The 20,611-nt window shown below is 42.0% G+C and overlaps 1 protein-coding gene across 1 annotated transcript in view; it reads right to left on the reverse strand.

The window, feature by feature from the left end:
- The window catches only part of Adamts12 (ADAM metallopeptidase with thrombospondin type 1 motif 12), a 304,796-nt gene that overhangs the window by 13,814 nt on the left and 270,371 nt on the right, over nt 1–20,611 (reverse strand). Inside the window, exons 21-23 of the mRNA XM_052160107.1 lie at nt 14,229–14,408; nt 10,797–10,940; nt 5,645–5,804 (exon numbers count right to left, since the gene is read on the reverse strand). Of these exons, the coding sequence (XP_052016067.1) occupies nt 5,645–5,804; nt 10,797–10,940; nt 14,229–14,408 (484 nt within the window). The remainder of the gene's footprint in view (nt 1–5,644; nt 5,805–10,796; nt 10,941–14,228; nt 14,409–20,611) is intronic.

Here is a 20,611-nt window from a genome sequence, read left to right on the forward strand (position 1 = left end):
AACAATATGAAGTATCTTGGTGTGACTCCAACCAAACAAGTGAAAGATCTATACAACAAGAACTTCATGTCACTGAAGAAGGAAATTGAAGAAGACCTTAGAAAATGGAAAAATCTCCCATGCTCGTGGATTGGCAGGATTAATAGTGTTAAAATGGCCATCTTGCCAAAAGTAATATATAGATTCAAAGCAACCCCCATCAAAATCCCAAATCATTTCTTCACAGAGTTAGAAAAAGCAATTCTCAAATTTATCTGGAATATCAAAAAACCCAGGATAGCTAAAACTATTCTCCACAGTGAAAGAACTTTTGAAGGAATTAGTATCCCAGACCTCAAGCAATACTACAGAGCAATAGTGTTAAAAACTGCATGGTATTGGTATAGGGACAGGCAAGTGGACGAATGGAATAGATTTGAAGACCCAGAAATGAATCCACACACCTATGGTCACTTGATCTTCGACAAAGGAGGTGAAAACATCCAGTGGAAAAAAGATAGTCTTTTCAATAAATGGTGCTGGTTCAACTGGAGGTCAGCATGCAGGAGAATGCGAATTGATCCATTCTTATCTCCTTGTACTAAGCTCAACTCCAAGTGGATCAAGGACCTCCATATAAAACCAATCACACTGAAACTAATAGAAAAGAAACTGGGGAAAACCCTTGAGGACATAGGCACAGGAGAAAATTTCCTGAACAGAACACCAATAGCTTATGCTCTAAGATCAAGAATTGACAAATGCTACTATGTTCATAGCAGCCCTATTTATAATTGCCAGATGCTGGAAAGAACCCAGGTATCCCTCAACAGAAGAGTGGATGCAAAAAATGTGGTATATCTACACAATGGAGTACTATTCAGCCATTAGAAACAATGAATTCATGAAATTCTTAGGCAAATGGATGGAGCTAGAGAACATCATACTAAGTGAGGTAACCCAGACTCAAAAGGTGAATCATGGTATGCACTCACTAATAAGTGGATATTAACCTAGAAAACTGGAATGCCCAAAACATAATCTACACATCAAATGAGGTACAAGAAGAAAGGAGGAGTGGCCCCTTGTTCTGGAAAGACTCAGTGAAGCAGTATTCAGCAAAACCAGAACGGGGAAAGTGGGAAGGGGTGGGTGGGAGGACAGGGGGAGAGACGGGGGCTTACGGGACTTTCGGGAAGTAGGGGGGGCTAGAAAAGGGGAAATCATTTGAAATGTAAATAAAAAATATATCGAATAAAAAAAAGAATTGACAAATGGGATCTCATAAAATTACAAAGTTTCTGTAAGGCAAAGGACACCGTCAAAAGGACAAAAAGGCAACCAACAAATTGGGAAAAGATCTTCACCAAACCTATATCCGATAGAGGGATAATATCCAATATATACAAAGAATTCAAGAAGTTAGACCCCAGGGAACCAAATAACCCTATTAAAATTGGGGTACAGTCCTGAACAAAGAATTTTCACCGGAAGAAATTCGGATGGCCGAGAAACACCTTAAGAAATGCTCAACATCATTAGCCATTAGGGAAATGCAAATCAAAACAACTCTGAGATTTCACCTCACACCAGTCAGAATGGCTAGGGTTAAGCCATTCTGACACAGCAGGTGTTGGCAAGGATGTGGAGAAAGAGGAACACTCCTTCACTGCTGGTGGGATTGTAAGATGATACAACCACTATGGAAATCAGTCTGGCGGTTCCTATGAAAACTGGACATGACACTTCCGGAGGACCCTGCTATACCTCTCCTTGGCATATACCCAGAGGATTCCACAGAATGCAATAAGGACACATGTTCCACTATGTTCATAGCAGCCTTATTTATAATAGCCAGAAGCTGGAAAGAACCCAGATATCCCTCAATGGAGGAATGGATACAGAAAATGTGGTATATATACACAGTGGAGTACTATTCAGCAATTAAAAACAATGAATTCATGAATTAGGCAAATGGATGTAACTGGAAAATATCATCCTAAGTGAGGTAATGCAATCACAAAAAAATGCACATGGAAATCAATCATTGATAAGTGGATATTAATTAGCCCTGAAGCTCTGAATACTGAAGATACAATTAGCATATCAAATGATTCCCATGAAGAAGGAAGAAGAGGGCCCTAATCCTGGAAAGGCTTGATCCATCATTTTAGGGGAGTACTAGGACAGAGAAAAGGGAGGGGGAGGGGAAGATAGGAGAATGGATGGAGAGAAGAGGACTTATGGGACATATGGGGAGGGGGGAACTCGGAAAGAGGAAAGCTTTTGGATTGTAAACAAAGAATATAGAAAATAAAAATATATATTAAAAAAAGAATATAAAAAAAGAAATAACCGGGTAGTGGTGGCACACACCTTTAATCCCAGCACTTGGGAGGCAGAGGCAGGTGGATTTCTGAGTTCAAGGCCAGCCTGGTCTATAGAGTTCCAGGAAAGCCAAGGCTACACAGAGAAACTCTGTTCTGAAAAAAAAAATCTGACTTGCAAAAAAAGAAATATTAGGATAAAGCTTTTATCATTATTAATTGGCTCTTAAATTATTGTATTGGCATCTTGTAAATTGTGATATTACTGATACATAAATCTGGTTGATTGCTTGGCGGTGGTAGCGCACATCTTTAATCCCAGCACTTGGGAGGCAGAGGCAGGAGGATTTCTGAGTTCAAGGCCAGCCTGGTCTACAGAGTGAGTTCCAGTTCCAGGGCTACACAGAGAAACCCTGTCTTGAAAAACCAAAAAAATAAAAATAAAAATAAATAAATAAATAAATAAATAAATAAATAAATCTGGTTAATTAATTAAGCTTTAAGAGTTTTGCTTTGCTTGGTTGCTGGAGTGTGGGTCAGCTGATGCCTCAGAGGGAACACAGCTGAGATGCTGTGGGAGTTAGCTGAGAGAGAATAGCTCTGCGGCAGCAAAAGCACATGGATCAGGACACCACGGAGACCTGGTGCTGAGGCCTGGCAGGGCAGAAGAGTTGGCAGGATCATTTTTAATATTTCCTGCAACAAAATTCCTAGAAGATACCAATTCAGCTTGTCTGGGCACCACACTCTGAAGGGTAAGAGTTTGGGACCTCTGGAAATGAGTTCTCAGTGGTTTCTTTTCCTATTTCCAGAGAGGACAATGGAAACTACCTTTAGGTGCACAGGTCAGAAAGAAGTTCCAGGCGACAATCATATTTACAGTATTTCTCTCCAGTACAGTGTGATCAGGATTCCCAACCCAGCCTTCTTTCCTGGACTTCTAAGCACTAAGCAAAACACAGGTCACGTGATCAGCAAAGCGCTTCGCACACACGGCTTAGAGTTCACACTTTCTGTTCTTCCCAGTCCCACCCCAATGCAGTAACGTCATCAATTCTGCCACCTGGTTAAGAAATACAGGGAAAAAACCTTTATCTCTTCCTCTGTCACAAAATCCACTCTTGCAAGTAGCACCTGGATCTCTTCTTTCTACCTGCACTTCTGTCCTTGTTCATTCACCTTTCCATGAATAGATTGCACTCTCCTAACTGGCTCCTTCTCTATCCTCCACTGAGTAGCTGGAATCCCTCCCTCCCTCCCTCCCTCCCTCCCTCCCTCCCTCCCTCCCTCCCTCCCTCCCTCCCTCCTTCCCTTCCTTCCTTCCTTCCTTCTGTCCTTCCTTCCTTCTGTCCTTCCTTCCTTCCTTCCTTCCTTCCTTCCTTCCTTCCTTCCTTCTGTCCTTCCTTCCTTCCTTCCTTCCTTCCTTCCTTCCTTCCTTCCTTCCTTTCTTCTGTCCTTCCTTCCTTCTTTCCTTCCTTCCTTCCTCTTTTCTTCCTTCCCTTTTCCTTTTTCCTTCCCTCCTTCCTTCCTTCCTTCCTTCCTTCTTTCTTTCTTTCTTTCTTTCTTTCTTTCTTTCTTTCTTTCTTTCTTTCTTTCTTTCTTTCTTTCTTCACTTTTTAATTTTCAAGACTATAGTTAGAATTTTTTCCCTTTCCTTTCTTACCTTTAAACCCTCCCATATACTCCTCCTGAGTCTCCTTCAAATTCAAGGCATCTTCTATTGTTGATTGTTCTTATATGAAGAAATAAACAGGTAACTACATAGGTATTCCTAAATACAGCCTGCTCAGTCTGTATAATGTTATTTGGATGTGTATGTTTAGGGATGACCACTTGGTATTGGATAACCACTTGGTGTGTTAAAGACTATTTCTCCCACCTCACCATTTCTCAGTTGCCTGTAGTTCTTTGTATATGGTTGAGGCTTCATGGACTTTTCCCACCAACTTTGGCAAACGTTTAAAGGCTCAGTAACTGTAGAAGTGAGGGCAGAAAAACTGAAAAAAGGCACATCAGGGAGTCTGCTGTGAAAGTGTGTCTTCTAGTAATGTCAGAAGTTACACTATAGAGTCTCACCAACAGGATTCTGTTCTTCAGCTTAAGTGGAACAAGGAGGATGACTTTGGACATGGCATAAATACTCTACTGCCTGGACTGGCCTCCTTTGGGTACTTCAACAGCTCCTTTCTGCCTCAGGAGAAAAAAGTGCAAACCTACCTACAGATTCCAAGCTTCTGTCCTTCCTAGCTTTTCTTTAACTCGAAGATAGCCTGACTCTTAGAAAGAATGTTCACTGACTACAAGAAGAAGATCTTTGTCTCTAGTATAGAGCTTTAAATGCTGGCAAATTCAGTTCTTCTCAGGTATCCCAAGAGAGCTTCATGTACTGGTACATCTTGGCTGTGCCTATTTCTTTTTATTTATGTCATGCTTCTTCCTTTATTCCCCTCCCTAATTATCCTCCCTGAGATTATGTACTTAATGAATCATATATATATGCATATGCATATACATATATACATACATATATATTCACTTTAGAGCTTGCTTCTGAGCAACCTGACCTAAAACAGTATATTTAGATTTATAGATCATTCCATACTTGGATGGTGTACTGGCTGGTGTATTTGACACAAGCCAGAGTTATCACAGAAAAAGGAGTTTCAAGTAAGGAAATGTCTCCATGAGATCCAGCTATAAGTCATTTTCTCAATTAGTGATCAAGGGTGGGAGGGCCACTTGTAGGTGGTGCCATTTCTGGGCTGGTAGTCTTGAGTTCTATAGGAAAGCAAGATGAGCAAGCCAGGGGAAGCAATCCAGTAAGAAACATCCCTCCATGGCCTCTGCATCAGTTCCTGCTTCCTGAACTGCTTGAGTGCCAGTCCTAATCTCTTTTGGTGATGAACAGCAATGTGGAAGTGTAAGCTGAATAAACCCTTTCCTCCCCAACTTGCTTCTTGGTCATGATGTTTCTGCAGGAATAGAAACCCTGACTAAGAGGGATGGATTTCTGAGAAAGGTTAGAATATCTCTCAGACATCTAGTAAAAAAGAAAGAAATCCAAAGTAATTCTTATTTGTGTGGATGTCATCAGCGCAAATATGCTCTGAGACAGGAGATCAGATGTACAGACACAGTTATTCATCAAAGAAGCAATCAAAATTGATTAAATCCCATCACTTGCTCTGAAAGTTGCTATCTAGCCTCTTCAGCATCAAGATTTTCTGTTCTGCAAAGAAACCAGAAAACTGTTCTCAAGCTGAATCATGAAGGAGGACTTATACAACACCGTCTGCACCACCACAGCCCTGCTCCACCTGAGCCACCCAGTCACCTACCAGCACTCTTCCTGCAGGCTTGCTGGTTGCACTTTCGGAGTTCTGGGGGTCTGACTTGATGGTCACAGAGGCAGTGGTTTTGATCTTCAGTTGTACTATTTTCTGAGGGGATGCAGTGAACGGTCCTCTTCTGAGAGCCACCACCACAAGAAGTGGTACACTGAAAGACACAGAAAGGGTCAAAGTTTTTCCCCAGGACTACTGAGGGAGCAACCCACCACTGTCAGCTGAGAGACAGTCTAAATTCCCATGAGCCCTTTAGAGCTAGGCTCACTGTGAGACCAAGTTGTAATAAAGTACTACATTGCTATAATTGAAATCCAAATCAGTCCAAGATGTGAGTTTAGGAAGAGTTCTGAGTTAGAGGCTGTTGGAATGACTATAGTCTATATGCTAGTGGGTTCTCTGTAGAATGTGTTCCTTTTCCCCACATTTGAGAATGCTCCAATGCTCCTATGACATAGCTACAGCATTGAGGTTTAGATACTAATGTTAGGACCATGGATCCATACCTCCTGGAGCATTCTTGACTCATCTAGGAGAAGGGACTTGAGTCAAAGTGGAACAGTTAATCACTTCCTTGGGGATTTGTAATGGACACACAGAAAGAGATTCCATTTTAGAGTGAATGATGCAAAATAGGGTGGAGTTGATGGCTATCATTCCTGCCAAGCCATAGAGAATAAGAAACCAGATTTTCTGTTGCATCATAGCAAAGTGAGTGGGATGGAGCACCCATGTATGGAGGAATGAGAATGAAAGATGGTGTTTAAAGGGCTTATAGCCTTGATTCTAATGAAGGCTCTCAACCCAAGCACTCATTTTGACATCGTGAATGTATGGGAAACATTCACCTTGACATTATGAATACATGATGTGAACCATAAGGAGACAGGTTGAGCTGAAAGGAAAAGAGAAGAAAATTTGCTCTTTATGGTGATTTCCTGATCCTCTGGTCTAGTACTGATTTGGGACTAGAGAAGACAGGATAACATCATTAGGGAAGACAAGAGTAGCATGAAAAGAGTTGGAGAGAGACCAATGGGAAATGGACATAGGGCTGAATAAAGACTGCGTGTAAATAGGGTGGGAATGGGTACATGGGCTTTTGAGTATCAGGCTTTCTGGATCATGATTGATCTCCAGCTCTACTGATATGTCAGAAGCCACTGGAACACCAGGGTTGGGTGCCTGCAGTAGGGGGGTTAGTCTCTGGTTTGTGGAGGCAACTTCCTTGAGGCAATTCCTAAGAATGTAAAAGATTATGGTTATTTTGTAAATTCTTTTATTTGTGGGAAAATGCAAAGAAAATTCATAAAAGTTACTACTATAAGTCTGTACAAACACTGTCCCCACACATGCACACCCACTTCCTTTCTTGTTTGTTTTTGAGATTAGGTCCGTAGCTCTGTTGGTCTTCGGTTTACGGTCCCCCTGCCTCCAGCTCCCAGGTGCTGGGGCTCCAGGTGTGCGTCACCACACCGAGTTTTGTTTTAAGCTTTATTACTCGCACACTGCAGCAGCCTTGAGAACATTCTCAGGGTATACCAAGCATCTATCAAACGTTTTCATCGTAGCAAACTGAAGCTGTATTTTTAAACAGCTTCCATCAGTACCTCAGCTCCTGGCAAACACCATTATATCTTTTTGATGTCCTTTGATCTCTGTAGGAACCTTACTAAGTAGAAGCAGACAGCTGCCCATTTGTGACTAACTTATTTCAGTTAGCATAATTATTGTTAGTTCATCTATGTTGCAGTGTGAAGACCTCCTTTCCAAGGTGGAATACTGTTCCATTTATGTTGGTTCCACATTGCTTTTACATTCATCTGCTGAGGGACATTTATGCTGGCTCCATGCTTTGACTACTGTGATACACATACGCACATAGGTTTTTTCTTTTATACCATGTTTTGTTATTTCGTCTCTGTTTGGCTGGTGGAAAAGGTGTGTATTTAGCATTAGCCAGCTGTCCTCAGTGTAGATAATCCCAGTGTTGTTGGTATCACCCAGAACATTATACTGAGGAGGCAGAAGAGCATATGCCTTCTCTTCAGCAGGCCTTATAAGGGTATTGGCTTTGGTCACATCCATGTCATAGTTTTTTCACAGCTTGTATGAGCTGCTGCTTGCTGGCCTTGATATCCACAATGAACACAAGTATGTTCATTGTCTTCTTCATGGCTGACTCAGTGGTCAGGGGGAATTTGTTGACAGCATAGTGGTCAAGCGTGTTTCTTCTGGGTATCTGGGCTGCCACTGAAGCCACAGGGACTTGGTGGCACTTTGATGCTTCTGGTTGTTGGGTGATGTGCACATCTTCTTTTTGTGGCTCTGGGTGCCCCCCATCACTACCTACTTAGTTCTTAAGGCCTTCACTTTGGCTTTGGGTGGGGCAGGAGCTTTCTTTGCTTTTGACGCCATCTTGGTAAAAGGTGGTTTGTTATTTCTTAGACTTATCTTCTTATGTGAGCAAAAATTCCCAGAGTAGAATCAAGTTCCCCATTCTTCTTGTTTCACAGCAATGAGCATGATGTTCAACAAATGCCCATGGACTGACTAGTTCCAAAGGACACTAAATGGGAAAGCCATTGAGCTTAAAGAAATCCATTTGCCATTTGAAATGTAATCAGAGAGACTCAGAACACCAGATAAGCGAATTTTCAGACAGGGATACTACCAATCAGCTCTGAACACCAAACCTTATTCCTCACATAGACTTCACAGATGACAGGATGGCAAGTGTGACTTTTTCTTCATGCCTACTCATCTATTTTATTTTACTACATATAAAGCATGAAACATAACAGTGAGCAGTCATGCTTCCATTACTAAATCTGAATATAATTTTAATCAAGTCTTCCACAAGTATTGGCAAGAAACAATGCAATGCCTACTCAGGTAAAACATTCCCAATCAAAAAGTCTTTAACAAAGGCTAGAAGGAAGAAAGAGAGAGAATAAACAAACAAGACTCTGAGAGAAGCCTGGACTAGCATTTTGGGATTTGGGATTTCTGGCTTACTGTTTGTCATCCTAGATAATATAACCCCACTTTCTTTTGCTTTATCTGGAAGAAGAGATTGTTGCATGAAGACTAAGTGTACCACCTTGGCTTCCTGTCAACCACAGCCAGTGGGGAAGGGAAGGCTTTATTTGGCCTCCAGGCCACAGTCTATCATCTCCAGAAGCTGAAGCAGGAACCAGGAGGCAGGAAGTGAAGCAGGAGCCATGGAGGAATGATGCTTGCTGGGTCCCCTCCAGCTTGCTCAGTCACATAACCGACACCCAGCTGCCCAAAGGTGTGGGCACCGTCCCAGGGGACCCAGCCCTTTCTCATTAATCATTAATCTATTTCCTAGAGAACTCAGGTCCGATGAGTCAGAACACTGGCAGAATTTGTCTATGGGGTATGGAACTTTTATCCCCCTCCATAACTAATGTTAGGATGATAAATCTTTCCCTCACTTATGGTTTAATTATTTTGTTTACTTCACCATCAAACAGACTGGCCATCTGGCAAACTACTTTGTGGGCAGAAGAAAGGTCTAGACTCACAAAGTCAGACTAAGCCAAAAGCTTCAATATGTGACAATATTTAAGTCTAAGAAAAGAACCCAAGGGCTCGAGGGCCAAAATAACCTTTCAATAGGCCTTGAGCATCTGGAATATTTTTGTTATTTTATGTTTTCTCTTTTGAAAGTATTTCTCCCCTCTTTTTTAAACTCCAGAGAGTGAACATGGACTCACAGCAGCTATGAGGCAACTTTTGACAGACAGACCTGGAAGGTGTATATGGGAAGGAGCAATGAGGGTGAAGCACATAGAAACATGTGACACATCAGTTACATGGAAACACGTGACATGACAGGCATGGAAGCATGTGACAAGTCAGGTACAAGTCGTGAACATCCACCATGTGTCCAAAGGAAAAATGGACAGGGAAGCTGAGATGGAGGGGCTGGAGAGATGGCCTAGCAGTTATGGGTGCTTCCTGCTCTTCCAAAGGACTCAAGCTTGGGTCCCAACACCTGCATCAGGTGGCTCACATTCCAGCTCTAGGGATTCTGTCCTCCAAGGGCACTGCATGTAAGCTTGCACACCCACACAGCATACATTCAGGTGCATCATATAAAAATAGGAAACCATTGCTATAAAGGGGGAAATGAAGAAATAGTTGGGAGAAATTTATTGGGGATCAGGGAAGGAGGCAACCCAGAGGAAGAGGGAAGAGGGGGATAAATAGCACTAAGAATGTTTGAAAATGCCACAGGGAATTATTTTATACTTATCTAAAATTACATATAATCAATCAGTCAATTAATAAGCACATGCACATATGTCTATAGAATGTAATTGAAACAGTGCCACTTGGAGTAACAATGCTCTCTTCAAAATCATAGTCTGCCTAACAAAATCCTCAGTGCCAGGCATGGGAAGTCTTTCAGTTCAGGGGAGTGCAAGAGACCCTCTCACACACTATAGACAGTTGCTGTTGCCCTGGTGCCTTCTGGAAAAAGAAAGTAAGATCCTATTGCTGAAGACAGCACACACTTTGGGTACAGGACTTAGAGGAATAGGTCTGGAACTGATCTGGAAGCTTCCTTCCTGAGGACTAGCTCCCATGGTATCAGAGGAGCAATACAAGCTGATAATGGAGGAAAGTAATCAATATTCCTATCTAAGTGTAATGCCTGTGAACTACAACAATGACCAGTGTATCAAGATATGCTCCCCATTCCTCAGGTTAGCTTCCCTTCCCCCACCCATCCATCCAGCTCTTCCTGAGCCCCATTGTCCTTCTGGTCTGCACGTCCACCTGAACCCGTGGTAGATGGGCGTGGTTGTATCCCACTTTCTACAATGTACTTGTCTCACAGGAGGTCTGCCATAGCTAGAAACACAGGTGAGACCCCTGCCCCATTACCCACACCAGCTGGGACCCCTCGCAGAGCCCTGCAAACATGTGATCTGTTTGAGCCCTATAGTCCTTCCAACCTGTACGTCCATTTGAACCCATGACAGATTGACCTGCCTGCCCTGGACCCCGACGTTAATCTGTCTCCAAGGGAATTTAGAAATTTTAAAAATGTGCTATGAAATTTCTTTGTAGAAAGCCAAGGGAGAACAAAGCACCTATAACCAGCTCTTACCAGCTCCCAGCTCCCAGTGGCCCAGCGGCAGCAAAGGTGTCTGTTGCAGGGCACAGTGGTTGCAGGTCTTTTTGTCCAGTCACAGAGGCCTCCTGGGCAAGACACACCTCTCTCCTGAATACCGCCTCCACAGGACCTAGAACACTGACACGCAACACGGGAAGTTGGTAAGACATCGGTGCACTCGATGATAGAGGCAAACTTCTCACTCTCATTTCAGCTGTGTCCTAGAGAACTTAATACTGGTATGAGAACCCAGAGCATCTTTGTGGGTTCCTTAAAGGATTGTTTTTCCAGTATATATATGTGAGGTTATCTACATATCAAATGTAAAAAAGCAGCCACGTTACCAGTTTTGCTCTGTCGCACAAGTTTTTGATAACAAAAATATAAGGTTTAGGCTAGAGAGATGGACCAGCAATTCAGAGCATTGGCTGCCCTTCCAGTGGGCTCAGGTTCCAGCACCCACATAGTGGCTCACACCGCCTGTACCTCAAGGTCCAGAATGCTCTCTTCTGGCTTCTGCAGGCACCAGGAACACATATCCTGTAATGCATACAGGCAAAACACTCATACACATAAATACATTTTTAATTTAAAAATATACGATTGTGTCACCCTGCAAGGACACACATTGCTTGTTTCTTATTGAAATATGACAGTCTTCCTTCTGAACTATATAAGGTTTTAGAATGGGTATCTCCTTTAGTTAGTAAAATAATGGGTTTGCTAGGAATATAATACATGGCTTATAATATTCATAAGAGAAACTCAAGATAGCGAGGTGGGTATACACATACACTTCTGAAATGTAGGCTTGTTGCTTATGAGAATGATTTCATATGATACGTATTCTCATGTGTATGACACTTCTAAGAGCAAACTGACTCACTAATAAACATGGAAAAGTAGTGCAAAAACATAAGAAACAACAAGAACACTTGAAAATGCCTAGTTATGACATGGTTATGACCATAACAAACTATGGTTATCTTATCAAGGTCAAGTTCATTACATGAGACACTATATGGCAGTATGACAGAAAACAGGCAAATTATACACAATTAGCTATATATGCTTAATAAATGCCCTGACACGTTACCTTCAGAAAATTCCAGCTCTGAGACTCAACTTAGACCCTGCCCTCTTTTATTCAGTCTGTTTGTAATTCCATGTGAGGAGCAAAGTAGAATTCCAGCTTGGGATTCTGTGGCTCTGCATATGGGCAGATGGAGTCAGGGCCACTTGACCAAGTAGAAGGGAAAGAGGGCAAAAAAAATAGGATGGATTGGTGTTTCTCAGACCAGCAGTATCACCATCTTATAGAGAAGGTACATTGTACACTGTTTCTCACCTGAGACCCCCTAATTGGACTCTCTGGGGGTCATCCCATCCCTCCATATGTTGACAAGACGATTGTGAAGTGTACTAATATTTGACTACCACTGATGGAGAGCCATCGCTAAAATATATGGGCCCTTTAGTTAGTCTGAGAAGTCTGACACTTCCCAAATGGGCCCAGAATATTCTCAGGGTAGCAAGCCATTAAACAGAGTAGCATCATGACAGGTTCATGAAAACATCTAAATGTGTTCAATATTTGAACAGATCCAAGAGGCACAGTTCTCAACTCCATTGTGTCTTCAAAGAGATGGCTTCCAATTTTGTGGTTTTCTCAGAACAAAGACATTTAGAAAAGCTGGTGGTAGGAATCCTTTGGAGAACAGATTAGTATTGGGGCTCCCCAGCTACTGAGGAAATACAAAGATAATATCTTTTCCGTAATAAAGAAGAGCTGACTGATCCTCATTGTTAAGGACATTGAATCAGGGTCTCACCATACAGCTTGCCAGGCCTGGAATTCACTATGTAGACCATACTGGCCTCCAACTCATAGAGATTTGCATTTCTCTGCCTCCTCACAAGCTGAGCTTAAAGGCATGTGCCACCACTACTGGTCTTTGACTGGTCATCTTTGATAGCCTGAAAATGCTATTTCTCTGAGCAGGAAACGTCAACTTCTTTGTAAAAATTCTCCAGGATTTAAAGGATTTGCCTGAGCAGGTCCAGGCTAGCTTAGCATGTGAGAGGAACTTGGAGGCCTGGGAAGGGTGGGGACAAGAGGAACTCCATTCTAGAGTTTAGTAAGAAAGAGAAGGAGGGGAAATAGGGAAATAGAGGACAGTGTCCCACTTTCCCACATCACCCCAGGAAACACTACGGAGTGGTTCTGATACCTAGAAATCAACATGAGTTAGTGGCCCAGAGTGACATAGGAAGTCCCAGGGGAGTCAGTTGTCTGTGCTGTGTCTTCAGGCTCTGAATCTAAAATCATATGGGGTGAGAAGGATCTGACCATTATTGTCCGCCTAATTGAAGAAGGCTTGTGTGGGTGTGCAAGGCTATTATACATTGCTCACCAGAGCGGTCTATTTTGAATAAGTTCACTGTGTTCATATCTGTTCTCTTCCTGTGTACATTGCAGGTACCCATAAAAGAGCCAGTGACTCAGTCTTTCCCCCTAGTTATCTCTCTGCTCAACGCTCACTCAGTCAAGTTCTATAGAGGAGTAGACACTGACATGAAAGTATGATACTTGAATAAACATTTAATCATTCATTTTCTAGTTGTGGAACCTCAGGTGTATTTCTTAACCATTGAGTTAAAATTTATCTGTAGAACGGAATGAGTAAGACCTACTGCCTACATCATTGTGAGAATTAAAGTAGGCAATAAAATACCCCACATACACACTCACAGTGCATTCTAGTTTTGACTTCTCATCTTTGTTTGGTGCGTGGGTAGACTTGGGAGTATGTTTTAGCCATCGATGTGTTTATCTACTGGGAAATGATACATTCGTAATTTACCAGAGAAAAAGAAGCATGTTTTCATGTTTTAGACACCAAAATCCAGCAGAGTTCTTTATCTCACAGAAGAGACAGGCACCCTCTCTTTTATTTGTACAAACAGTCATCTGCCCATTTAACTGAAATATGAATCTAAAATTATATGGGATGAGAAGGATGTGACCATTATTCTCAGCCTAACAGAAGAAGGCTTAGACAGGTGTGCAAGGCTTTTATTACACGTTGCTCACCAAAGTCATCTATTTTGAATCAGCTCATGTGTTCATATCCTCAGCAGGGCCTCTGATTAAACAATATGTCCATTGTGAGACCACATTCTAATAAAGCACTTCACTGTCATAGCTGACAATGTACCATATCATTTTCCCAGTGGAATTCTTTTAGCTCCAGCAAGGGGGCTGTTTCCCTCATACAGTGTGGGGTCACTAAATGGAACTGAATCTCTGGCGTGATTCCAGTGTGGTCTTCTGTAACTCCGAGACTACACATATGTGAATACAACAATTCATGGTCTATCAGACTCCATCTCCAAGACGCTGCATATCCCTTCTGGGTGCCATACCTGGCTCCAGGGCTCCACTTGCCATGCCTCGCAAGGCTCCGGGTTACAGCTCATACTCAGAGGAGGAGGAACGCCAGCCAGGAATTGACAGTGAAATGGCCTCAGGCTCCGGTGATGGTCCAGGCTGTCCATGCACTGCACCTCACGAATCTTGAAGCCTCCGCTGCAGTTTCGGGAGCACTGAATGGAGAACAAAGGCAGAGGTAACAACTGCATCCTTGGCATTAGGATCCCTCAGTCCATCACTGTGGAAGTTCAGGCTCCCAGCGTGAGGAGATAGGTCAAGCCTAGTCTGCATGTACCCTGCTTTCCTTCCTATTTATGGAAAAGCAATCACATCAGATTTTCTAGTTTGGGTCTCCTGGTGTCAAAAAACCAAAACCAAAACCAAAACAACAAAAACAAAAACAAACAACAATAACAAAACCAGTGTTTCAATGTGTGAAAGTTTGGAGGTCTGTCAGCAGTGGGTGAGTATCTCAGTTTATCCCTGGATGATTAATAATAATTAATTATTATTAATATGATTATTAATTTCCCAGTGGATCCACTTTGAGCCTCTGGGGACATATTTGTAGATTGAGATGTTTAACTGTTATCTCACAGTCTACTAGAAGATGAGAAGCTGGGCAGGCCAGCACAGGTTCAAGCCTGACTCAGAGGGTGGCCATTCCTGCTAAATACCTGTATTCACATCAAGCGAACGAGCATCCAAGGCCTTCTGGAATCGGGCATTTTGGTAACAAGGGAAGGACCCTCTGACAAACCACCTTCACTTCTCCCTAGGAGCTCCTCTACATGGCTCAGAACACAGGATAGGTTATAATGCCTCTTAGGAAGGGATGGTATTATAGGAACAAACGAGTAACTGCTCAGTGGTTTGACTCACAGGAGTGGGCAAAGCTGTCATTACCTGCCTCCATCACTGAATGTTTGCCTTATAGGCACATGTCCACAGAAAGCCTCCAAACCAGCCCTGTTTATAGACCTCTGCACCCTACTCCTTCCTTGTGATACAGTCCCAGCATCCTGCTTTGTATCTGGAAATTGCAGGGTTCACCTGTGAGCTTTCCACTTGGACCAGGATAGCGCTGGTAGCTTAGGCTGCCTGTAGCCAGGACTTAGCCTCTCACCTGTCTCTCAGTTGATTCCAGTGCCTTCCTGGTCCCTTATCGCCTGCATTTGCTGCACGCTTGGACCTAAAATGGGAGGACTGATACTTGCACTCATCAGGAGTCTCCGCCAGCTTACCGGTGTGTCCTTGCGGTCCTTACATCCTAGAAGTCCCTCCATCTGATTTCTGAATTGTGCTACTACTCTTCCCTTTGTTCAAGCATCGGGTTAAATGAGAACGCTTTTAAGAAACTTGGGTTGCAAATTGGTACAACCACTCTGGAAATCAGTCTGGCGGTTCCTCCGAAAACTGGGCACCTCACTTCCAGAAGATCCTGCTATACCACTCCTGGGCATATACCCAGAGGATTCCCCACCATGTAATAAGGATACATGCTCTACTATGTTCATAGCAGCCCTATTTATAATTGCCAGAAGCTGGAAAGAACCCAGGTATCCCTCAACAGAAGAGTGGATGCAAAAAATGTGGTATATCTACACAATGGAGTACTATTCAGCCATTAGAAACAATGAATTCATGAAATTCTTAGGCAAATGGATGGAGCTAGAGAACATCATACTAAGTGAGGTAACCCAGACTCAAAAGATGAAGCATGGTATGCACTCACTAATAAGTGGATATTAACCTAGAAAACTGGAATACCCAAAACATAATCCACACATCAAATGAGGTACAAGAAGAAAGGAGGAGTGGCCCCTGGTTCTGGAAAGACTCAGTGAAGCAGTATTCGGCTAAACCAGAACGGGGAAGTGGGAAGGGGTGGGTGGGAGGACAGGGGAAGAGAAGGGGGCTTACGGAACTTTTGGGGAGTGGGCGGCTAGAAAAGGGGAAATCATTTGAAATGTAAATAAAAAATTATATTGAATAAAAAATAAAAAAAGAAACTTATCATAGTGCATGATATGATATGTATGCATCAGCATGTATCTGCCGCTGTGGCACACGTGCCAATCAGAGGACACCTCAGTGAAGCTGATCCTCTACCTTTAACTTAATTGGGTTCTGGGGCTAGAACTCAAGTCCTCGGGCTTGCGAGGCAAGCACCCTTTCCCACTGAGCCATCTCTTTGCTTTGTAAAGCCAAGGTCTTCCCTGAACAAAACACGCTCCGCTCCTCTTATTCATTTCCACCCCTTCTCTCTCCGTGGCAAAGCACTTGAAATACAAAAGAGTTCATTTATTTTGTCTGTGGTTTCTACCACTGTCACCACCAAGAAGTCCCTAAGTGCCCATTCAGCACTGCACCACAAGCGCTTGGCATGGGGCCAGGCAAGCATGGATGGTCAGAATGGATTTGTTAAATCAAGAACATGAATTCAGAGAAACTGCTAGTTGGATCCTGAAAGGGAAAACCAACGTCTGTAGCCTTCCTTCCTTCCTTCCTTCCTTCCTTCCTTCCTTCCTTCCTTCCTTCCTTCCTTCCTTTTCTTTTGAGATATGGTATCTTGCTATGTGGCCTAGCCTAGTCTGATGTCATGAATGTCCTGTCTCAGCCTCCGGAATACTAGGATTCTGGATATGTGCTTCCATACCAAGCAACAGGGTCTTTACCCTCTCCATTGTTCCCAGTGATTTCACTGAGTCTTGACTGAGAAGGTACCACTAAGAAAGGGCATATACGACTGGGGGCTGTCTGAATGTTGTCCTCTGACCTTCCTTTCTAATCAGGAATCATCATGCACTCCTGGATTTCCCAGAAATCATCATTGTAGGGTTGCAACCGCATAGAGAAAATTCCTCAAACCCTTTCAGTGGATTTCCAAAACCACTGCTTCACCTTCTCCCGCTGTCCAGAAACATGCACCAAGCTACCTGGTGAAATCTTGGCCTGTGTCTTTGTTTTCTATTGCTATGATTAAAAATCCATGAAAAGAAAAACAATCTGAAAGAATTTATTTTAGCTACATTTGTAGGTTATAGCCCATCATGACAGGACTCACAATGGTGGGTTCTGAGGGAGCTGGTCACACCCTATCCTCAGTCAGGAAGCAGTGAGGAAGGCTTGAGCTTAGCCAACTTTCTGTTTTCATACAGACTAGGACCCCAGCCTAGGGAATGGTGCCATCCACAATAGAAAGGTCTTCCCACCTCAATAAAACTAATTAAGATAACCTGCATGAGTGTATCTAATCAGCTAGATCCTGCCAAGTCATCAACAGCAATGTCTGTAACATGGGAAGACATGGGCTCACTTGCCAAAGAGGTAGATGGATACGCAAATGTTTTCCCAACTCAAGTATGATCAACACTAGCCAGATAGCTCCCACAAAACACAAATTAAAAAAAAAATCTTTATCTTCCTTCCATGTGTTAAGCACATGTAGGAAAATAAAAGTAGCTGCTACTTTATAATTAGCTCTATTAGGAGAAGGAAATTTCACAAGAAACAAGTGTAAAATGAAATTTTATTTTTTCATGTTCTATTTGTCGTTACAAGCCACTATTCCCAAATACAATTTTCAAATTAGCATTATTCTATTGTTGAAAGTTTATATGCATTCAATGAGGAGTGAAATTTACTAACATGCAGCCGGCAGTCACAAGGGATGCTCTCTAAATCTACCCCTCTGTTTTGTTTTCAAAGGGGTTTTAGTTTCCATTAGCAAGGCACAGGTGGCAGCATATTGAAATCACTTGGCATATTGAAATTACTTCACTCCTAATGCTGTTTTGCTTTTGTGTGCAAAATGCCAATTGATGCATTCATTTTCTTCTTGCCCCACTTGTAGTTCCTAATATGGAGCCTGCGGGCCAGTCAGGATAAGGGAGTAGAAAAATTAGCTAATTCTCTGTCAAGATCAAGTGATAGTTTTCTAGTTACAGTGTCAGATGCTTTAACTGAGGTCTTTTGCAAACCAAATCAAGGTACAATGGAAATAAATTCCATTCTCTCAAGGATTTCTTTGTTGTTGTTTTGATGGTGGATGAGTGTGAGATATTTTTATCTATTTGCAGGTGTTCATACTAAGTTTACAAAATTAAAGAAAGTAAAAATGCCTTTATTACTGAATTCCCTGACAGTAATAAAATGGAATGTCTACCTCTTTTTCTTGGAGATGTTTTTGATATGTGTCATCTTTTTTCATACTAGATTCATACAGAGTCCTCAGAAACATATAACGAGGGGACGTTAAAGAGCACAGTATCAGGACGTCATCACAAGGCATTCAGTTATAACCCTGGCACCAAGTGGCTGCATGTGTGAGGATAAATTACTTCTCTAAGACTCCATTTCTTCACTGATATAAAAATAAGGTAAAGCTAGATGATTAAATTGCCCCAACATCCCCAAATGTTAGAAGGGCATGGATCACTGCAATCATATTGTGTTGTGATTTGAGACTATCCAAAGCCTCAGGCCAAACATTAAACTAGAATATAGAATTTAAAAGGAAGCCTTACTATTTACTTTTTTCTTTATGTTAAACACATTTACAAGAACTTTAAAATCTAGTACTGGCCCAAGAATATGTGAATGGCACAAACAGGACTTGTTTGAGTTAAGAAACACAAGGACACAAAACTAGATTGGTACAGAAGGGGGGGAGTCTGGGCATGAATAAGATCAAAATACAAATGTATGAATTTCTCAAAAAACTAATAAAACTATTTGTAGTGACATTTTTGAAAACTATGGAATTTTAGTTTCTTTAAAAAACGCAGAAATATTATAAAGATGTGCTTTCATTTTAATCCCAGGTTTGGAGATGGGGGCTGCTTCAGATAGTCTATAGCATCTGATTATGATTTGCCTAGTGCTCTAGCAGAGGTGTGATTTTTGCCAGCTGCAGATATTTTCTATAATTGTGTGATGTTTGGAATTCATGGAACTTTTAATAGCATATGTAAACACTAGGGCACAGAGAGACTGGTGTTGGTGTTGTTAGTAATTCAGGGGATGTTGAATTCAGGGGGTGTTGAATGTTGTTTATTAGTAGTCCTGTTCAAAGAAGTAACAAGAGAAAAGAAAATCTGGGATCTCTCTCTCTCTCTCTCTCTCTCTCTCTCTCTCTCTCTCTCTCTCTCTCTTCCTCCCTCCCTCCCTCTCTCACTCTCACTCTCCCCCTCCCTCTCTCTCTCCTTTATCCTTTCTCTTCTATCTAGTGATTGGGATGAAACTGGGCGGTTAAAGAACGGGAAAAAGAAGAACCCGCAAAGTAACAAGGACCAGCTACGACTATTTCCAAAATTCTAATTGTCCCTCTGTCTCCTTACTTTCCTTCTTCCTAGTTATTGAACAGTTGCCATGTCCCAAGCGCTGCATCTTTAATGCAAGCGCTTTGCAATGGTATGCTGAAGGGATTCACATAAATAAATGCTGGATTGTCTTCCATAAGTTACTCAAGACCTTATGATGTTACTAAGAGGGTTAGTTAGCATCACCTCATAAACTGAAGAAAGGCTTTAACAAAGGAGGGGAATCAGGCTAAATCCTTTATGCAGACACTGAAGGCACAATGGGCAGAGGACAGAGAAGTAGAGAGAATGGTATGTAGAGAGACTCAACACGTTGATACAACATGGCTTGCCTGCAAACAAAACATTGGGCAGAATTCAAGAAGAGGGAAAGTGAGAGCAAGGAAAGGTAGGCAGAGGCCACCATGGAGGGCCTTGTCTTAGGTCAATTGTCTTAGGTCAAATTTTCTGTGGTCCCAATTGTATGAGATGACTAGGCTTATATCATATTGCTTCCACTTAATTGCCATTCTTGTAACTATTTTTCCACAGGGATCTCTGAATTTAAGATGCTTAGTGGTGTAAAATAAAGAGCATGGTGCTTTAAAAAGAGGTTAAATTATTAATATACTCAGGGTCAAATAAATGAAGAGATTCCCGGTGTAGCATCCTCCTTCTTGCCACTCAGTTTTGCTTCTTGGGGAATGGAGACACCTCTCTAATACGTAATTCTATGTGTTGGCTTTCACACATTAAATTTTAATATGTTTCTATGAATGCGCTTTGGATGGCAGTAGGAATCTATGTATATTTAGCAAAATCAATGCTATTTCTCATTTTATCCATTTGTAAAGCTTCAGTTTTATACAATGTTGCAAAGTCATAGAAAATACACAAACTCAAAAGACATACAAACTTGGACTAGATTAAGACAGAGTACTTAACAAATATCTGAGACCTGATGGTTTAAGGACAGGCTATAGTCTCCTGTTTTTCAGTATAGCTACAGATAATAAAATCAACTGTTGCTAAAAGGAAATTGCAGCATTGCATATGTGGGAAGACAGATTGCC

The sequence above is a fragment of the Apodemus sylvaticus genome, chromosome 16 (genome assembly GCF_947179515.1).
Source record: "Apodemus sylvaticus chromosome 16, mApoSyl1.1, whole genome shotgun sequence".
Taxonomy (NCBI): domain Eukaryota; kingdom Metazoa; phylum Chordata; class Mammalia; order Rodentia; family Muridae; genus Apodemus; species Apodemus sylvaticus.